The 14,114-nt window shown below is 37.5% G+C and overlaps 1 protein-coding gene across 2 annotated transcripts in view; it reads left to right on the forward strand.

Annotated features, from left to right (window-relative positions):
* JMJD1C (jumonji domain containing 1C) overlaps positions 1–14,114 on the forward strand; it is a 153,517-nt gene that overhangs the window by 21,361 nt on the left and 118,042 nt on the right. For both annotated transcript variants that reach the window (XR_005829634.1, XM_040606444.1), the window contains exon 2: positions 12,254–12,418. Coding sequence is in view for 1 of the 2 variants with exons in the window: in XM_040606444.1 (XP_040462378.1) it covers positions 12,254–12,418 (165 nt within the window). In the remaining variant the exon portion in view is untranslated. The remainder of the gene's footprint in view (positions 1–12,253; positions 12,419–14,114) is intronic.

Genomic DNA, 14,114 nt, shown 5'->3' on the forward strand with positions numbered 1-14,114 from the left:
ATTTAAGTAACTTCTGTAAGCATCAGAGTCAATACAGTAGGTATGTTTATCATATGTATCATTTCTAGCATTAAAAGTTGCCATGGACATACAGCAAACCCTATTTTTTTTCTTGTTCCAGAAACTTGCACAGATGGTGAGCAAATTATGTGCAGTTCTGAATTAATGCTTTTTTATTCTCTTCTCTGCAGCATGCATTTTGAACTGTGGGGAGGACTTTTTGAATCCCAGGCACAGCCCTTATAGTTACTGGCTATAAAATCATTGTGGATAAACAAACTTACTTTTAATTTATCATTGTCTTTGAAATGCTGCTTATTTAAAAAATACTATCCTTGCTGTTGTTACAGGGAGTGTCTGTCTGAGTTTTTCACTAGTAAATTACCCAGACATAGCTAATGCAGTAATTAAAGTTATTCATTTGGTTCATTAGTCAGCTTTTGATATATACTCATTGCCAGTGTTTTGTTCTTATGTCTTCTAGGCTTAAGCAGTAAGGGTTTGATTGTGTTATCTGTTGGATCTATTATTCTGTTGGTGTTATCAATGGATCGTTTGTTCTTCTTTAAAAAGATCTTTGCAAGAAACTATTAGGAGAGCAGAAAATGCATAACATGTTGTCTTCACTATTTTAAATTGCAGTACATGGGACATTTCTAGGATGATTTCTAATTAAAAAAAAAGATGTGCTGTAAGCTTTAGAAAAATAATCATGCAGTTAAGGTAAAAATCATAAACACTTCTCTGTAGTTTGGACAATTGTGGTATTGAAATAAATTAGTTAATCCTTAGGCTATAAAAGCTTGAATGACTGTCCTCACATACTTGAGAAATTTTGTTGCAGGACAAAAAATAACGTTAGGTGAGAGAGCAAAAGTGTTACCTTTTGAAAAACACTAGTAGACAAACATATTGAGAGTATTTTCATGTACATATTGTGCATAATTTCTGTAACATTAAGTGCTTTCCACCTTTATATTCCTGAAGCTTTTATGCATCAATAATTCTGTCTATTTGAAGCAGTCCTTCCTGTACTGTAGCCTTAGCAGCAGCAACTCTAGTGGGCAGTTGTTGAGAGGAGCCAGTCATCTTTGTATTTCTGTAATCCAGCATGGTTTGTATCGTAACACCTCAATTGCACCTGAAAACCCACTGACACTGAATCTCTATTGCGTTAGTGTAATGTAAACGTACAATCTCAGTTCCCAAAGAATTTGTGGTCAAAACGGGCAATACTGGGTTGAAATGATTATATTCTTCCAGAATATAAATACTAAAGCACAGAGATTGCAATTTGCCCACTGTTACGAGCTGAGTGCAGAAACCCTGCTTAAATATCAATGTCTGAAGTTTGTTGTTTTGGTGTTTGTTTTTTTTTTTTTTTACACAAACAGTCAGCTACTAGAAGACTCTTGAAATACATTGATAAAGGTAAGTATTTGGTTAAGCTGGGACCAAATTTTTTGTGCGCATTACTAATGAGTCTCCATTCTGATGTAAAACATTACCTTAAGACTGTGAAATGGAAAAGATGATTGCCTAAATTACATACAGTGCTGCTGTATTTCTTTATAGTTTATAGAGTTGTAATTTTCTTGGTCAGAAATTTCAGATATCTATGACTGAGTGCCATTAAAGCAAAGAAGAGGTTGAGAATGTACGTCAAGACAGTTGGAAAACCCAGGGAGCTGTAGTTATGTTCCTCCTTCTGCTCCCAAAGTGCTGCTTAATTTGGGCAGGATGTTCCTTATGTCTTGTTTGCTTGCATGTGCCACCACCCTTGGTCTTAATCTCCTCTGACCTTCTAGTAGTACTTGGAGATAACCTCAGTTCAAAGTTAGGATGAACCTTGGTCCCGGTTTGTGCACATTTATGCACTGGTGTGCTATGAAGTGTAATGACCCAGTTGTTCTCTGTAAAGTCTAGCTTGGCAACTTGGTATCAAACAGAAAAATAAAGGAACATCATATACACCTGAAAAGTTTTAATCCTTGGAAGCTTCAGCCTGTGAGTACAAATTTTACTTCTCTTCTCTAATGCTGTGGTTAATCCATAGGAAAGGAGTAGACTTCTGTAAGTTTTGTTTGAGTCCTTTGTTAGCAGGTGTCTTCAAGCTTTTAGCTGCATCAGAAGGGTTATATGAGAGTGTATTTTTAAATGAGTGATTACTTTCCAGTATGAAGGTCTAGACAAAGATCAACTATGTGAAGGAAATATAGTTTGGCGTTTTTTTAAGATGACTTGCAGAGGAGATTGAAACCCAAAGGCTGAAATGGTAACAAGAAGCTGTCTGACTAAAACACAAGAGTAATTCAGCTTGCAAGATAGCACTGAATACAGTCACAACGCTAAAGGAGAAAGATTCAGGTTTCCAAAAACAAAAATTGAACACAGCAGGAAAAGCTGAAATACCTTTGCATCTTAGCTAGGAAGGTCTTAGAAACTGTTTGGTTTTATTATATTGCTTAGAGGTGATTTAGGCAGGACTAGGAGAAACAGTTTGCAGACTGGTTATAGATGGCACATTAAGTGGAGGAAAGAGGACAGCAGGTTACTATTGAGACAGTAAAATGTTCTTCTCTGATAAGAGATAAAGCTTTAAAGTAATTGATACAGTATACTAACTTCCCATTTCAAGAATTCTAGTTCTTTTAAGAAGACGACACCTGGAAAATATCTGCCAACATTTTAAGTGGATGATCAATGAAGTAGATAAATATTTCACTAAATTTCTTTTACTTGTCAGGATTCTTATCTTGATGCATTTCAATATTTTTGTTTTAAATTATTACTATTTTCTCATCTACTTGATTAGAGTTGTTTGGTTTGTTACTTAATCTTGATTATAAGAACAAATATTGAGTTGTCATCAGAACTAAAAAAAATTACCATTTTATAGTTGATAATTTATGAAAAGTATGATATACTGTCTCTTTTTGTCTTGGTTTTCTGATAACTCTTAATATTTCTCCATAGCTCCCTTAACTTCTGTAAGCTGACCAAAGAACAGCAATGAATTGTGTGAGGTTGTCCGATTATATTGCTGCTGTTGGTATGAGCTAGGCCTTGGGAAAGTATCTCCTGTACAAACCAAATCTGCTGACCAGCTTCCTCTGCTGTTTGTCACTATGCTAAAGCTTTGCTGATGCCTTCTTGGTATCCCTGGCTTTATCTGATAAAAATGAAATTGTGAGCCCACTTCTGGTTTGTTTGGCCTCATGTCTGCAGAACAATGTAGACACACACAGCAGCTGAGAGGCACTTGGTCTTTTTTTCCTAGTCTGAATTTCAAGGTACAGGTGTATAAAGCGGAACTCAAACCCCAAACCTTTCTTTCATGGTCTCTTTTTTTTTTTTTTTTTGTTTGACCTCAGAGAAAGATTTGCTGTTGAAAAGGGCAAGTGTTGATTCAGGCTCTGCCCTGTGGTTTTGGGAGGACATTACTTTTCATACTGATACACAAAACAGATTGAACCTTGGTCTGGATAGATGCTGATAAATACTTCTAGGTTCTGGTCTAATCTAGGGGTTAGTCCTTTGAACCTTGCAAAGATGACTGTTTTTGCTCTATACATAGTGAAGATCCCTAATTGAATATTCTTGGTAGAAATGGGCAAAGTCCTGTGCTTTTAGCACTTCTTTTGGTTCCCTCTAGCAATGGTTCAGGTTTGGGCTATTCAGCTGGGGCGAGACATCAGAACAGCTCATTTAATCATAGTAGCTCTCAGCTTAGGCCCTGGTCATCTCCTTAAGTTCCAGGTGCGTGGTCAGACTGTCCCAGGAGGACTGAAGTTGTCCTGTTCCCCTGTGAGCATCTTTACAGCCATAACTTGTTAGCTAAGGCTACAGCCAGGTGAACTGGTGAAGTTTCTTGCCTCAAGAGAGGTAGATTTCTCTTTGTAGCTAACTCTGATTTTGGGGGTGAGGAACAATAGAAAATCATGAATTCTAACTAGGAAGTAGCCCGTTCCTTTCACCACGTGCTTTAATTCAGCCTCCTGCAGTGCTTTGTGTCTGCTGACAACCTGCTAGACAAACTTTATCTTCATTAACAAGTTATTGCACTGTAGAATTTTACTGAAAGCCATTAACATTTAACAGTTAATAACTAGTATTTTAAATGGCTTTATCTCTAATCAGTTTTTTTAGTCAGAGTTTCAAATACGAGATATATACAGTTTTAAACCAGGGTCATCTTTTTTGAACTGAGATTCAGCAACAATGATTCCCTATTAAATGAAAGGTGTTGGTCTTTTTAGTGCGACACTAAAAATGTGCATATATGCACATATGAATTGCTTTTAACTAGCCATCCATAATCACAAATGTCTGATTCAAGCACAAAATTCCCTCTATTTTAAAATTGAATATGTAGACTCTCTGTAGTATATGAGCTTCTTAACAATTGATTTTAGAAATTAACACACAAATCTAGATGCAGTAAGAAAAGTTTCCTGTGTTGTGTGATGGTAAAGAGAATTTGAAAGACTTTTTTTTTCCCAAGCCTGAAGGACAAGGAAGCTTGTATGTAATTGTGTTTATTTCATCTAGTTATTACTATGATTTAATAGTTCATGGTATCTTAAAATAGTGAGTTACTTTTATTCCTTATTTTGGATGAGTAGTTCAGTGTATATTTGGCATCTAAAACATTTTTAAAATGGGGCTACATGACTTTGGTTTCTATGTACGTCCAGTACAATCATGATTTAATTTCTGGTTTGCACGTTACGTTACTTTGCTGTTAAAGTCTGAATTTGGAAAAACATTTGCAAAATAGGTATGTCAAATACTTTAAATACCTAAATGATTCAGATAGCTTTTAAAGTAATAATTTGGCACTCCTGTGTATTATCTTTTTCTTAGGGACAAGTCTTTTCTGAAAAACTACTTTACAACTCCAAATTGCATACAAGAAGTATGGGGTTTTTTTCTTGCATTTCGGTGTAGTTCACATTTTCTCCCTTCAGTTTTCTCTTTAGAATTAGCATTTTAAACTGAGGGATGAAAGACACGTGTGTTAAATGTTTTTCTTTATTTCTCAGAGATGGTACTGGGGCATCCATGTAGGATGCTTTTTTTTAATTCTGTCTTCCCTGCAATCTTACTTTGTACTCTACATGATGTGCTGGTTGCTTAGCAATCCAAGCTACAGACTGCAGCAGACTGTTGCAATAGTACTGGTATTTTTCTTGTTTTGCAACCATTGTTCTCTGCATTTTTTTCTGCAAAGAACACTTTATTGTCAGTGTTCAAGCATGCATTTCAGGGAATGCAGAATTAGGCTTGAAAATAAACCTGTACATGTTGATGATTTGTGTGTTTATTCCCCTCTAATCTAATTTGAGGCAACTATTTGCTTGAAATAAATAATTATTTTTATTTGAAGGCCTCTTCGTGTCTGTAGGATTTTAATTTTAAAGTTTGATATAGGGAAGCTACCTTGAAAATTCATGTTTATTGAAGCATGTATTTGCTACACCTGGTCCTGTTCTCTTCTGCACATTGCATATATTTGACATGTCTTCCAGCAAGTGTGTATCTCCAGTTTATTCAGAAGCCTGTTTGGAAAGCAGGGTTGTCTTCCTTATTGTTCTGTGTATGAACTGTATTGAACAATGTTAGCCTCAGCTTGAGTGTGTCTGTCATTGTGTGTTTTGAGCAAGGGTACAGGCTCCTCTATATAGTTTTTGTAAATTTTGAGCAGATGATTCTGAGGCTGCAGATTTAATTTTTTCCTCAGTAATGAGAGCAGTGGTTTTGGAGGGCTTGTTCCTTTGTATTTCAGAGGAGTTGTAGCTGGATGCTGTTATGCAGGGTCTTTCCATGGTTTACAGGAAATAAGTGGTGGTCCATTCCTGCTGGACAGAGCCAGAACCATCACTCCACAAAAAAAGATGTCCAGGCAGTTCTGAAACAACAGAGACTGTTCCTTAAATAGTGGAAGAATTGTAAAAGTCTGATTAATAAACATAAATTAGTTTTATCAAGACTTTCAGGTCTTCTAAAGACGTACTGTGGCATTGTGAGTGTCTACTCACCCCTGCTAAAAAATACAAGTACATTTAGTATTTCTTTGTCAAATGTAAATAGTTTCTTGTCTACAAGTGCAAGTGAAATTTTTGTGCTTAGGAATGAATGTGTCTGAATAGCAATAAAAATGCTGGCTATTTTTAAGAATATATGGAGGCAATAAACCCCATTTTTTAATCCTAAAGAATTTGATAGTTTAATGCCAATCTGTTGCCATTATTCCAGCTATTTTGGGCGGTTTCAGGCTGTATGGGCCAATACCAACATATTTTCAAATACTCTTTTTTTTCTGTACTGTTTTGCTTTAACAGCTTGTAAAATGCAAATGTATAGCATTCCAACATAGAAAGGAAGGGGTATGATGATTCTTTTAGACTTTTTTTTTTTAGTGCAGACTGACTGAAATGCTGTTGTGGAGGATTGGGGAAATTTTGGTAGCATGGAACAATATTGCAAGCCCTTTATTAAACAAAACCCCCTATTGCTGTCTTTGCTATTTCACTGCTTTTCCATGTGGAAATGGGTAGCACTTGTATAGCATAGTAATAATTTTACTGTGTTAAGCTGTTTTGCTTTATAGTAAATTGTGCTTTGATTGCATTTGATTAGGTAAAGATATATTTAGAAAGACTTGACTGCTGGGTAATGCCATTTCCATCAAAGAAACAATCTGTTAAAAACCTGAGAAGGCAAGGATACTGGGAACAGGATGGGAAGATTAAGTTTTATAAGAACACTCTTACTGGCTCCATTCCCTGTGTACTTAGAATGAGTTTTAGTTTATACCAGTTAGATATTTGGCAGTCGCATCCTTCTCCATAAGTAGAAGGAGAAGTTTCTTGGAGCCTAGTGTACTTTGTTATAATTTTCAACTACATACAATGCTAAAAAAGCCCACCAGAGCTATGCAAGTGGTTGGAGTTGTGGGGTTCAGGCCCCTGGAAACCTTCCTGCCCTTTTCAAACCTGCATCGCTGCTGGTGGTGGTTCAGTTTGCGATACTGGACTTGGCACCTCCATCTACCTCTGCGGACAGCAGTGAGAGGCACTGTCTGCTCACTGGGCTCCTTTCTTTTCTGAAGGTAGATTTTTCTCTCAGAACAAAGAAACTCCCAGCAACCTCTTTACTGGGCCAAGTATAAGCCATTCTTAAACATCCCATAAAATGTATGTGTCCCTGTTTGCAGGTTGCAGTTAACCCTGCATGTTAACATGAAGAGAGAACTAACTTGACTTGCATTTTAATATGCTAATTGGGGAATTTTGTCCTGACATCTTGTAATGTAGTTTCTGATTCTCTTAGCTATGATGTGTAAGTTGGAGGTATGAAACAGGAATATTTATTTTTTTTCCTCTGACGGTGATACTATGGCTTTTAAAAACAAAACACACATACACAACTTGTAAAAGGTTTAATTTACTGCCATTGACACATTTTTTTTTTACACTTATGTATTTTCTATTAAATTTCTGCTGAATTACATAGAAGGTTTGTATTTTTGTATTTATCTGACCATACATCACGAGGTTGGAAAATGACAGCTAGTTTCTGATACTTGATTGCATAAAAAGTGTTTTTAGGTATGTGTTTTAAGTTGTACAACTAAGACTTCAGAATTCCACGTATAACTGTTAGCACCTGAATTTTGAGTTCTTAACTTTTGAAAATGGTGTATAAAGTGTATATGCATTATAATTGCACATGGTGTAATACTCTGTTTCTTTCTTCTAATTTGAAAATGTTACAAGTGAAGCCCAGTGGGATGTGTTTTAGGACTCCCCTTGAAGTCAGTAGCCAAATTTGTGTTGATTAAAGACTTTTCAACGTGGTACAAAAGTAGAAGTGTTTTCTTTGCCTTTTTAAAAACATCTTAAAGATTGCTTGATATCTTGATTATTTTTTTCCTCTAGAAGTAAATGTTTTGTTAACAATTTCTAGGTGGTAAAGGGGAAACTGTACACTCCTCCCTTAGGACTGAAAACACAACTTAGCGTTCTGTTAAATACGGACCAGGTGTATAGATCACTCATGCATACCAGGTTAGAAATTCAGTAAATAAATGCTATACAGCACTGTATTTTCTTGTTGCTAGAGATTACTTTGCCTTAAAATTATGCAAGTTTTTAGTAATTCTTGTAGCTATATTGCTTGGGAGCTCTTGCCAGGGCAAACCTAACGTGAAGTCAGCCTCTGGGTTGTTAACGCTGTAGTTGTCTTCAGCACTAACCAGCCCGTGGGCAATGCACGCACTACTATAACATGGAGTTACAAACAGAATCCACCCTCTCACGTGTTTTCAAGAAAGTGGATGGTGTGTCAACTATGTTTTTTAGCGTTTGAAGTCAAATTTACTGGAAGTCAACACTGCTTTCATGACAGTTTAAAGGGTTTCAGAACTTGCTTGGTCAGGCATATTTCTTTGGAGCAGAAGTGACTGGAAAACTCTGGATCACAGCGCTACATGTAGGGAATTTCACCATGGTTGTTGTGTTTTGGCTTTGAAACGGCAATATTTTGTTGCAATTGTTTGGCTCACTCCATTGGAAATTAATTTGCTGTCTTGCTTTACTTGGAAAAGATGCTAAAAGCTTATGCTGCTTCCTGTTGGAAAATAGTAGTGAGTTACAAAATTAGCACATTAATGCCAGTTACAACTATAATATCGTCCCAGTGGGAGTTTCTACTTTTTATGCATGTGAATGCATACGTGGTGAGAAGACTTCAGCCACTCTGGGAACACAAACTGCTGTGCAGCTGACAAGGCAAGGAAGCATAATTTGGCTGAAAAATCTCAAAATCAACATTCGTTCTTAGGGAGGCAAATGTAGAGTTTCTTGCTGTACAGAGTTTTGTCAGTGAAGCAAGAAAGATTAAATATTTTCAGCCTTTACACTCCTTAGGGGGTCTAACTTTGGCTCTACATCTTATTTTGTTGGCGTAGGTTGCTGGATTGCTTCCTTTCCTCCTCCTCTTCCCTTTTTAGTCCCTTTCATAAATTGTGCTGCTTGGGATGCTGCTCTTCTCTGTGCGGTAGGTCAATGTGCAGAGAAAGAGGAAGCCTGTGTTCTTCAGGGGCTTTACCGTTGGCTTAGAAAAATTAATAATTGGTTTTCCTGATTTAAATATTTCCTAGCAAAAAAGAGAATGGGTGAAGGAGTGGGCTCTGCGTTTAGTGTGTGTTGTTTCTGCCTTTCAAAAATGAACTTTCAAAAGCCAGCAGATAGTTAATAGTCTTGGCATGGAAACCTGAATGTTGTGGAAGCTGGCAGAAGTATCTCCCAAGTAAGGTTGTGTGTGTGTTGTACTAGAGGAGGAATATGGTGCCCTGGGCAATGGCAGACTGGCTCTGCGCCATGCTCCATTCTCCACTTTTCTTGGAACCGCTCCGTTGAAGATCTAATTATATGGTGCCAGGAGAATCTGCAGATAGCTCAGCAATAACTCCCACTGTCGTTACACCAGATTTCAGTTTATTTGGGGTGCAAAACTTGCACACAAACACTAGATTGTATCACAGTTATCCACAAGTTTTGGCTAGTGTCCAGAAGATACAGTATATTTTAATGTGGTGGTTTCTAAACTGTTAACTCCAGTTTAGACTTATCTGCATTTTTTCAAAAATGTTTATTCACTTGATTCCCCTTGCCCTCTTAGACTTTTAAATTCACTGCTTTGTGAGGTCTGGTATTTAACCTCTTACGCCCTGTTACAGACTACCCAAGTAAAATGTCCAGGACAATTGAGTGGAATTTGGAGGAGGGAGGGGCCAGGAGGAGGGTGACTTTAGAGAATGATTTTGGACTGCACTATCAGTTGAGGTTGTCTTTAATGTCTGTTATTTGATCAATTGCAGAAGTAAATGTCTCATTAGAAGGGTTCAAAGTAGCTGCAAATACAAGATGCTGCTGCTAAGATGATTTAAGATATGATGTACTTTACTGCCTGTGCTTTAAAGCATTACTATGCTTACTCCTAACTGTTTCGATTCAGAAATTATTATTCTAATTTCAAATACGTAATAAAGTTGCAATTTATAGAAGTTAAGCTATTAAAAAGTGCTTTTTACTGAAAGGTGTCAATTTACAATTTTTCGTTTTGAGGTTTTGCGGCTGTTTTCTACTTGCTTTGTTAGAATAACAGGTGATAGCTGTAATAATGAACAACAGAGGTGAGAGGGCAATTTTGTATACAAACTGGTCCTATAGGGTTGATTCTAATACCACCGTGAAGACTAGCAGTAGCTTCCTGATATTTTCAATGAGTGAAATGGGCAAAGGGAAAAGGTAAAAGAGTAGTTGCATTGGTGAAGAAGGTGATGCAGAGATTGGGGATGACTGGATCAGCCAGGGTAATTTTAGAAAAGTCTGAGAAGTGGCAGCAGGCAAACAGCAGAAATTCCAGATGTTGAGGTGATGAGTCCAGAGGGAAAACTCTGCCCTTGGGAGATAGAAGGAACGGTATTTAATGCGGACAGCTGCCCTGCACACGCTTTATCTTGACCCAGTCATTAAGACCAGGCAAGAAAGAAAATGAGTATTAAGATGAGATGTGAGGTAAGATGTGGAAAGACCAGATGGTCATGAATATGATATTGGTGACAACGAGCATGCATGATGATGGGGCAGTTGGGTGTCCGTATTTGGTAGAGGGATGGATGAAAAGGAGTCAGGTGGGCAGCGAGTGATAGCTGCGATAGTGAGCAGTTCATGGAGGTACTGAGGAGGGGGAACAGTGAAATAAGTGAATAGACTTGAGTGTAGCTTGACAGGAGAAGAAATTACTTTTCTTCCTTTTTATTTGGACAGGTATTAAGTGGAAATGCAATAATGGGCTGTCATAGAAGAAAGTAACTGCAGTAAGTTACCTTCTTTATACGATGCTTTAAAGAGGGAAGGGAAAAGGAAAGGAGTGTGTAGGAACAGAATGGGAGTAATATGAGTTAGGAAAAGTGTGGCAGGAACTGGGATGATACAGGAGTGAGAAGAGGCTTGGTGCAAATTGAAGTTGTGTACACAGAAGGGAAAAGGACGAGGTGAGAGGAGTACTGTGTAATACAGGTTTGGAAAGTGTGAGACAAAGTCTAGACAAGGAAGTATGTTGCAGGCCTAAAATTAACCAAAGTTAAGAGAAGAATATTTCTGTGACAGTGATTTAAGTTCTCAGAAGCAGATAGAGGAAGAAACTCCAGTTTCAGAAGTTGCCTTGGGTGTGGCTGAGAGCTGAAACTCAGGAGGGTGGCAAAGCATCGTCTCCGCTGCAGTTTGTGTCACAAGCAGTGACTTTTTTTATGCCAGATGTTCTTTTCTTACTAATTTTCTCATAATTTGGAAAAGAAAACAATTGATTACATTGATTTTTTTTTCTTTGAATTTTAAGTAGATTCTGTCATTTTGAAACTTATAGAAGAGTTTGTGTATGCTAATGCAGATAGCTTTCGAATAGCTTTTTGGCTCAGAGTTTCCTCTTCGCTTTACAAGAGGAGACAAAAGGTTTGGCATATTTAGCTTAGTGAACATGTAGAGGAGAACTGTATAACCTACAGGACAGAGATGGCATGAGATCAAATAATTGCAAACTGGCTCCAAATTAATTTAGCTGGAAACAAAAGGTGGGGGTTCCCGCACCCCCCCCACCCCCCCACCCCCCCACCCCCCCCCCCCCCCCCCCCCCAAAGGAGAGGGATTCCAGGACAGAAACAGCAAGAAACAGCTGCTTCTGCTAGGTGCTGCGTGTTGAGCTTGGTAGTAGCAGGGTCTGCAGACTCAGGGTGTCCTTTCTGGCTCTGCTCCAAATTGCACACACACACACACACCCTCCCGCCAACTCTTTATTTGGTTGGTTTGTATTATAGAACAAGTATTTGAACTGAGAATGAGAATTTTTTTTAAAACTTATTTACTGATATGTAAATAGCTGTATGTATTATTTGCATGGTACTACTAAATACTTAGTGTTATACTTCCCGCTTATGAGATAAGATACCTAATGTTAACAGTAATGTTTTAGCAAATGTAACCCTCCTCTCTTGACCACAAATTCACTGCCCATAAAAATTTCTGTGGTGCAGGAACTGATTATATAATTTCAATACTATAGCAATAACATGAATGAAACTCTGGCATTAAATGCTGAAACACACACTTTCAGAAGTGTATGTAGGTGCACATATGCTGTGTATATGTAATAATGTATGCCCTTTCCTTCTCTTAAATTTCTCCAGGTATATGTGGAATTTGATGACCTTGAATGGGAAAAGCGAGAATGGGTTAAAGTTTATGAAGATTTTGCAACCTTCTTGGTGGAGTACCAGCTGGTCTGGGCGAAGAGAAAGGACCCAAGCCAGACTCAGGGATCAAAGATCAAACAAATTCAATGGCCTGCATTGGTAAGATCCTTGAACAATAGCATTTACTAAACTATTTTAATCTCTTTAATTCTGTCCTTCTTAGGAAACTGCCTAGGTTACTTAAACAGTGGTGGAAAGTGGTGAGCATGGAGCAGGAGGGAGGATAAGAAGAGGATAAGAAAATACTAACAAACCATGTTTGTGTTGAAAGGATGGGAGTGATGTGATAACAGGCACTCGTCTTCCTTTTTGAATCAACTTTGAACACTGCAAAACCAGTCTGAGTGACATAATAGAACTAGTGGCACTTTACACAGTAATAGCATCTTACAAACATAAAATTATCTTACTGCTCTGTGGGGTATTGAAACTAAGGTAAAAAATAAACCCTTAAGCTTGTGATACCTTCTTTGTGGGACTGGAGTGTATCTAAAATTCAGAGTTCAGAAAGATCAGAAAACTGAGCGAAGATCAATAAAACAGTGATAATTTTATGCCTGGCTTATGAGATGGTACTTATGATTCTTTCTATTTCTGGATTGATGCCCAAACATTAAAGCTGCGAGAACTGCTAGGAGGTCATGTCCGTTTTTGACGTGGCTTCAGGTAGACCTAATGAATACTAAGGATCTGATGACATAATCTAATAAGCAAAAAACATGTATTCTTTTTTTTCCAAAGAAATGAGTAGTGCTACCAAAGTCTTCAGAAGAGCCAAATAAATATGAGAGTTCAGGAACATACTATATTGGAATTTTTTTGCTTTGTAGAGATTAGGGGAAGATTTTTCACAGACCAGCAAGTGAAAGGGAGCTCCAACAAATCTGTCAAAATAGTGAAGGCGAGTCTTAGATATATTTGATATTCAGCTTAGTATTTCCAACTTCAGTCTTGGGTTTTTAGAATTTTTTTTAGTTGTAATGAATTGAGGTGATGGAATTTTTTTCCTCCAGACTTTAGCTTTACCTGTGTTTCATTTAAATAATTCCCATTTCTGAGCACTTGATGCACTCTCTGAAATGCTGTCACAATTACTTCTCTGCAGCTGTGGTTGGAACAGTCATGCTGATGGTCATGAAGCAGGCTGTTCAAGAAAGCTTAGTGGTGGAAGAGATGCATAGATGGCTTAGGATGGACTTTCTTCCTCGTCATTTAGTATTCCTACTTGACTCACCCTGTACGTTTGTGCTAATGTACTTGAGTAAAACAAGCTAACTTTCTGGATGTACAGGCTGTTTCGTATACTTGCTTGTACAGGCAAGTTTTCTGTTTCATGTTAGTATATCCTTGAACAAGAATTTTTAGTTTTAGGGAGTCATGTCATTAGCTATGTGAAGCCACTCATCTCTCCCTGGTTGAGATGGGTATTCTAAAATCTGTTAGCAACTTAGAACTTAGTGTCTAAGTACTGTGCTATTTTACATGCTTTTATTCTCGCTCTCTAGGATAGAGATCAGTCTTGGGTTTAAAGGGGGCGTACTTCTAGAAAGTACGATAGTCTGGCTGCTGATCCGGTCCCCAAGTTAAAAGTGTTTGCTAATGTATGAAAATGTTTTAGTCAAACCTTTCTCTTGGAGACTTTTCCAAACTTCTACTGGTCTAGCAGAAGGCAGAAACATTTTTTTCTTTCATCTCCATCTTTTTATTTCTTGTTTTAATGTTTATATTTGAGGTAGCTGGTATGTTCTAATGTTTAGATTTGAGGTAGCTGGTAGGTTTGAGAAGACAGACTTGC

This window comes from Falco naumanni, chromosome 9 (genome assembly GCF_017639655.2).
Source record: "Falco naumanni isolate bFalNau1 chromosome 9, bFalNau1.pat, whole genome shotgun sequence".
NCBI classification, from domain to species: Eukaryota; Metazoa; Chordata; class Aves; order Falconiformes; family Falconidae; genus Falco; species Falco naumanni.